Raw genomic sequence first — 7,500 nt, forward strand, 5'->3', positions numbered from 1 at the left:
CTTACAAAGAACATACAGCCCACTTCTTTCCAAACGAAGGGACAAGGGCGTTTTTGGAATTGGCTGGATGGCGTGGTGGTGGTAAGAAAACTGCAAAATAAGTCATGGAAACGAATCGTATCAATCAACGCCGATTTTCTTTTTAAAGTCATTTTCGACAAAGCTTACTCTGACAGGAAGTCAACAAAAGTCGAGTTTAGTCAAGTTTATTATAAAGTCAATATCAAATTAATAGAGAACAACGCTAGCCCGCAAATAGCTAACGCTAATCTAGGCGGGTAGCTAGTAGGACTGTTTACAGAGTAAATATAAGTGTGAGTATGACATAAGTAAAGAGATAAAATAAATATATATGCACATTGAATACTCGATATTAATTATAAAGACTAGTAACAAATAAATAAAAAAAATAAGTAAATAAATAAAATAGAATAGAAATTGCGGTTAGATAATCTACTTTTAGCAATTATTTTGCAATCTGATGATTAGAGAAGGTGTGCCAACATAATCATCCTTTTCCACCAAAACTTGTAAAAGTTGGTTATGTATAATTTTCTTAAATACACATTTTGGTAGTTTGCGTAATTCTTGTGGGATGCCGTTCCATATTTTTGTCCGAAATCTTGAAAAAGATTTTAATAGTTGGTTACATCTTGAGTATAGATTGTGCAGCTTAGCCCCACACCAGAATACCGTGGGATAGATAAGGGGATATCAAAGATCGATGAATTGTTAGCAGTACGCTTGTAGGTACATTTAACCATTATTCTTTGAAATCGAGGTGAACAGTGGTAGAATATTTACCGAGCCGCAAAGCGGCGAGGTAAATATTCTGCCACTTTTCACCTCGATTTCAAAGAATAATGTTTTAGTATATACTCACGAAGTGATCTCAACAACAATTGCAGAAAAAATCATCCAAAGTCGATTTAATTGGCATCTCAATTCATGCGTGGAAAACGTACAAGCGGCACAAAGCATGCGCGAAAGTGTTTACAGAAGCTTCAAACATGGCAAATCTAAATAACCTTCGTTAAAATCCTCGTCACAGACAGCAAAATGGTCATTAAGCACCGGTTAAATCAGCAATCTAAATCGAAAGTCTGCTTGTTAAAACATTTTCACCGTTCGATCAAAGTTTTTGAGGCTCATTTGAAATGAAAATTGAAAGTGCAGTTGGTAAAGGATCCACATGAAATGGTGGCTCTAATTGAGGTGAGCGTTAGTTTGTTGTAAAATGGCCGGTCTTTTTTCCTTGCAACCATGTGGAACTTTCTTAAACATTTCTTTAATTCCTCGATTTCACTAAGAAATTCGTTTTGGTGGGCGACCAGCCCTACAAGAGAGAATTACTCCGAGTGAAACAAATTGTTGGCGCGAAGATTGTTTAATTTTCAGCAATAATTATCTGGAAAAACGAAGTCAAACACTGGTTTGCAAAAGTATGAACTCTTCTCTTACCTTTGAAAACTTTCAGGCCAAATTTTGTGGGCTTCTTTGTCTTCTTTAGCACATCATAATCTTGTATTCTCAATATTTCCGATTCATAAATGCTGGCGAGTTTACGCCGGCCATTTTGTTTTGTTTGGATCTAGCAATATTCACTCCGTAGGGAGTGAATAATGCTCAATTACTCCGAGATAGCGAACCAACTAAGATTGCTTGAAACACCAAGATCACTCAGTGAGTATATACTAAAATATCTCAGTCTGGCAATAATAAAAACAAATTGCGATTTTGAGACGGCAATACCACTTTATATTGACGGCTAGTTGGGAGAAAATATATTCTGTATTGGGCGGAGTCGACTTCTTAACATTCAACGTTAACTTTTTAGCTGTAAAGCCGTAGCCAAACTATCGAACAAAGTTGGATTGAACGCTCCAACTTTGCTCGATCGAACATTGTTCGACCGTTTGGGCGTCCATGTTGGAAGATGTTCGTCCAACATTTTTAGTTCGATGAATTGTTGGATAGATTTTGCAACGAACAATTCTGCTCGACGCAACAATGTTGCAGTGTTTTCCCGCTCTTCCAACGAAGTTGTGTACTGAATGGAGTCACGTTTGCGCTGCAAGCCAATCACGCCGAATCGCTATCTTATTTGCTATCTTCTAGCATCATTTGCAACAGAGATGGCGGACAAGGACCAAGGGGACTTCGTGGTTGTTGATGAACAACCAGAAACCTTGATCAGCAAGTAGAAAGCAAGGCCGTGTCTGTGGGACACTCTTAGGCTCCTTAATCATTATCGCTCTGTTTGGAGATGTCTGGTTCAATAGCGTTTAAAATTCCTGCAAATTAATCCGAGCTCATCTCCAAAGCATGGATGCATCTTGCAGTGAACATTCTTTGGTATTTTCTTGTTTGAATCCGTCCTTTCCGTCCTCAAACAGCTCCAGTAGCATAAACGCTACGCCATATTTTCAAATTTAGCGCAATGTTGGATAGTGTTTTGCCACTACCTCAACATTTACATCCAACAATGTTGTATGTGGGATCCAACTTTGTTTGATAGTTTAGCCAGGGCTTTAAAAGCCGTCCATAGACTTTATGTAATTCAAAGTTAACAACGAGCTCCAGGGTTCGAAGATTTTTATCAGCATATAATAAATTTGTGTCGTCAGCAAACAAGTAGAAAGCTAGTTTATCAGGTGAGCAGTGGATATCGTTGACACATAAGAGAAACAGTAGCGGTCCTAAGAGCACCACAAGTCATAGGTTGTTTTTGGAAGATATCAGGTCCAATTTGAGTTGATTGATTACGGTCGGAAAGATAAGAACGTAACCAATCGGTCACGATGCTTCTTATACCGTAATGATATAAGTTCTGTAGCAGAATTTGGTGGTCAAGTGTGTCAAACAAACGCTTTTTTAAATCAATGAATATACCACACGTATATATCCCTTGATCAAAACTAACACAGACGCCAAAGTTATTTCGTCCCAACGATAGCAACGTTCACCTATCTTGTAAAGGAGTAAATTCAACCCACATAGATTCAAACGTTTAATCAATTTAAAGTTTTGTATCTTACACGCCTATTTCACAATCTGTGTTTTCCAATTTTGACATCAATACATTGTAAAATTACTATTCAACTCGAAAATTAAGCGCATGCGTAGTGAAAAGGAAGCAACAATTTGCCACCCGCTGTACGAGTATCTCAAAAAACTGACGTGAACTTACAAAGGAAATTTATTCACGAATTGCTGTACAGGAGGCCTTTGATTAAGTTCCAGCACCTCAACTTATCTCTGGAAACATAAGTCTTTGGTCCCAGAATCTACCTTTAGGTAGCTTAATCCAACATGGTATTGAGCGAATTTCAAGGGGAAGAGTCATGCTTAAATTATAATATATCATACCGAGAACCAAACTGAAAATTGACTTGTTTTTTTTTTCCACGACGAATAACAATGATCAGGAGCAGGTTTGTTTCTTAATACTGTTCATGGTCATCTTTATCTTGATTGTGATGTCTTTTATCCACTCACTAAAATCAGGGAAGCTAAAGTAACGCTGATTACACCAGGGAGAATTAAGATTGTTCGTTTACGTGAGGAGCTACTATTTGAGGCAAGTGCTACTGGGCTGTATATGTCACTGGATGGAAAGCAAGTCACTGTCAATGACACAGGTGCGACACGCTTGTCCTTTGACTGTTCGTTTGTTTTTAAAACTTAGATTATGACACAAGGATCTTTTCAAAAATGTCACACTAAAATGCCGTTTCTTGCAACTGGTTTCCAGAACTCCATTTCGTCGACTCTAGCATCTCTACTGTGTTTATATTTGATTCCGTCATGAAACATCTAAAAAAGATCCAAAGAGGGAACGAGACGATCACCATTGAGTATTTGCAGAACAGATCTTCAATTTTCAAGCATTCGTCTGGTGGAAAAATAAATGTGAAATACAACGACAAAGGACTTCTTCGCGAGGCTCGGTTAGAAGATGGAGCCGGTAACGAACAAAGATGGTGAGTTTGTTTTTTCCTCGCTTGAAATGTTCTTGTCATTCTTCTTATCCTAATGTTACAGTCATGCCTTCGTCAAGTTTCGAGGGTTGTAAAGACAGTATTCTCCTATTTTATGAGGTACTCCGTACTGTACAAAATTCCGGGATATTGGACATCAGTTTGCATACATTAGCTTTCGAACAGGTTCTCTAGTAGAAGATGGAGCGAAGAGAAAGCCGGAAGAAAGAGGACAGAAGAGAGACGACGAGAGGACGCCCTTACACTCACCCCATTCCCCCTCGGCCTCTTCCAGCCGCGGTCAGACCAATACAATACAATACATACTGAATTGACCGCTCCCCATAGGGGCTATTCAGGGCCAATGAATCAACGAAACAACAGAACACATCAACTACAACTGTTAAGAATCCCAACTGGCCGGAGGCAAGCCAGTTGGCTATTTACAAGTGCAGCTGTAAAGTTGAACCAGGGACTACCAGGATCAAATTCAACGGGTAGACAGAGCGGGTCTTGAACTCGGGTTCTCCGGATCTCAAGGCAAGCGCCCTAACCACTGGGCCACACTGCCTCCTGCTTCCCCTTCCAGCTGGGGCCTGCTTCCCCTCCTGCTTCCCCTTACAGCCGGGGCCTGTTCACAGGATACTGTCTGAACAAAGCCTGTTTCTTAACACTACTCTACCTGAAGGAGAATTAACGTTTTTATTGATCTCTGCTCTATTCTGCAGTTTCTACACTTATGATTGGAACATAGCTGCATTACTGTCCGTGACCGTGGGCGAACAAACTACACGTTATACCTACAGCTTAAACGGTGATCTGACAAGTATTATTTACCCTACTTCGACTACCGTCAAGTATTCCTGGAACCAGTATGGACTCCTGAGTAATATAACAGGCTATAACCGGGAAAACAAGTTTGTTCAGGGAATGTATTTCTCTTACGACTGGAATGGTAAGGTTACTATGTCCAGACTCCCACAAGGCGACTCCGCCGTGCTTGTGTTTAATGAAGATGCGAGAATGATGGATATAGTAGGCGGAGGTTTTAGCGGTGTGCGATTTGACAGTGTTAAAAATGATGACCAGGTTGTGCGAATCATAAAGCAAGGAGAACAGGTACTGAGATTTCTGAATGACCGTGATTTTATTACATAATGTCAGACCAGCTTATTTCACCCCTTAGGGCAGGAAGCGATCCCCCCGGAGGCTCCATACGTACCATATCGTAGAGTGAATCCTTTCCCGCATCATTCTCGTTTTAGAACTGTAACTAGAGGAAGGACCTTTTAGTTTCCCACGAAATATCTTGTTTATTGAGATAGAAAATGCAAAATAGAGGGCAAAAGGGGGATCTCAATCTTTGCTGCGGAACAAAGAATGGTCTTAGCTCAGGTATCATTGGGTATTGAAAAGGGGTCGTGTGAAAACTCTCACAAGGGCTGTTTCTAAAAATGGAAAGATACGGGAAAGGGTTGACTCACAGAGTTAGTATAGAAATTAGAGGCTCCCAGTAATGTGCTCCTGCATATAGGGTCAATTTGTAAATTCTACACTCCTATGGTCGGGTTGTTCGAAAGCCGGTTAACACTAACCCAGGATTGCAGGTTAGCGAAAGTATTAATTCTTCTTGTGTAAAAATGTTTTTAACTTCTCATGTTTCGTGTATTTCAAGATTAATCAAGCTCAAAATTGAAGGACAAACAATGTAAACAGAAAACCGCCCCGAAAAGTTACAAACCTGAAATCAAAATTTTACCTAATCCTGGGTTAGCTTAATCGGGCTTTGAACAACCCGGCCCTGGAAAGTTGTACATACACATAACACTTTATTTGATACACTGGTTAAAAGGTAAGGTACCTGGAATAGCTGATGTGGACCTATTAATACAAAACAGAAAATTAAATATAAACAGACTTATAATTATAACTTAAGATAAATAAATAAAATTACAGGAATTTCATCGATAAAACATTGATAAAAAGTAAGTTTGAAATTTAGGAAAAATGAAGAAAGGAAATGTTGATCATAAAATTCAGTAATATATAAAATTTAGGAGATCCTTGTTGTTATTTGTGCATGTTACTTTCATACAAATAAATAAAGAAATACATTTGTACTACTATTTTGTTGCTGTAGGTGTTCTCAGAGCCCTTTTGTCAAGCTATTATTTGTCATATTCATCTTTCCAGGTTGTAATGAAAAGAATGTTCAACAAAAAGACAAACACCATGTCTGTAGTGGACGCAAACGATCATAAAACAGATTTCCTACTACGGGAGAACTGGGATGTTCTAAACACCACGGATCCTGAAGGCTTTGTTTATCAGAACATATATGATAACAAAGGCAAAATGATCAAGTTCAAATACCCTGATGGCGAGAGCGAACTCACTGATTATGATGGCTTCGGCCGGCTGGTGAAGTTTACTGGTAGAGCTGGCAAGGAAGTCAAGTTCGAATACGATGAAAAAGACAGGATTGTAAGTTTTCCTTAGGATTATTAGTCAGACAGATCATATTAAACCCAACCTGAAAATAATAGTTTTATAAGTAAGCAATCACAAAAGAGGTAGCAATAAACGAGCTAAAGGGAACAAAGGGAAGTAAATAATGGCCCGACGGAATGTGCACGGCAAACCTGAAAATTGTAGGCTACACTTTTTAACAGGTCAAGATAGTGAGTAACAACGTATCTTTTAATATGAATAAGTACAAAGGCAATCTAATTCCCGACTGATCAGTTGTGGAAAAAAAAGGTTTTAGTCAGTCAATTTATTCCTTTTTCTCGGGGAACTGAATTTAAAACAAGAAAATTTGGCTTTGTGGGCGACGGTGTGTGCATTTGGGTTGCAGTGAACGCATTTATCAGGACAATTTTGTTGTTTTTAAGTACTGTGAGTGGAAGATGAATAGATGGGATTACTGTGCTATCGCCTGGGAGACACTAGGTAGAGACTAAAATTTCTTGATTTTCTCTCTAACTTGCAGTATGCTTAGCAAGTCTCGGAATTAGTTTTTTTCATTGAAAAGGAATTTAGTGCGACATGTGGACCTCTTCAAGTTTTTTTCATGAACAACTCCTGCTCATGGAAAGGTCGGTGATGTTCATCGTCTTTTTTAGGGGTGTAAAACAAGGATTGTGGTCTCACTTAGGGTGTTCATGACGAAAATCCACTATTTTTAGCTGTCAAATTATCTTTTAGGGTGCACTCGAGAAATAATAATAGTAAAAGAACATTCCTAATTCGGTGTTTGGGCTTTATTTCTGCCTCTCTCCTACCTTTCCATGAGGAAGTCCCCCCTCCTTCCCTCTTTCCGGGCACAAGACTTGAATTATACTCACTCATCCTTCGCGCATGATAAGCTCTTCTTTGTACTGATGATAAACTTATCTTCATGCTGTTAACTAGGTCAAGAAAGATGTCGATGGTCTTAGCTCTTCGTATTTCCTTCGTGATGGCTACGGAAATATCATTCAAGCGACAAACGATATTGGAGCAATAAACATTGTTTTTG

At 39.0% G+C, this 7,500-nt stretch overlaps 1 protein-coding gene across 2 annotated transcripts in view; it reads left to right on the forward strand.

The window, feature by feature from the left end:
- The window catches only part of LOC137979719 (uncharacterized), an 82,441-nt gene that overhangs the window by 38,563 nt on the left and 36,378 nt on the right, over positions 1 to 7,500 (forward strand). For both annotated transcript variants that reach the window (XM_068827041.1, XM_068827040.1), the window contains 6 exons: positions 1 to 81; positions 3,508 to 3,641; positions 3,755 to 3,983; positions 4,709 to 5,099; positions 6,174 to 6,464; positions 7,395 to 7,500. The exon at positions 1 to 81 is cut by the window's left edge and continues 67 nt beyond it; the exon at positions 7,395 to 7,500 is cut by the window's right edge and continues 691 nt beyond it. In XM_068827041.1, the coding sequence (XP_068683142.1) occupies positions 1 to 81; positions 3,508 to 3,641; positions 3,755 to 3,983; positions 4,709 to 5,099; positions 6,174 to 6,464; positions 7,395 to 7,500 (1,232 nt within the window). The remainder of the gene's footprint in view (positions 82 to 3,507; positions 3,642 to 3,754; positions 3,984 to 4,708; positions 5,100 to 6,173; positions 6,465 to 7,394) is intronic.

This window comes from Montipora foliosa, chromosome 12 (genome assembly GCF_036669935.1).
Source record: "Montipora foliosa isolate CH-2021 chromosome 12, ASM3666993v2, whole genome shotgun sequence".
NCBI lineage: Eukaryota > Metazoa > Cnidaria > Anthozoa > Scleractinia > Acroporidae > Montipora > Montipora foliosa.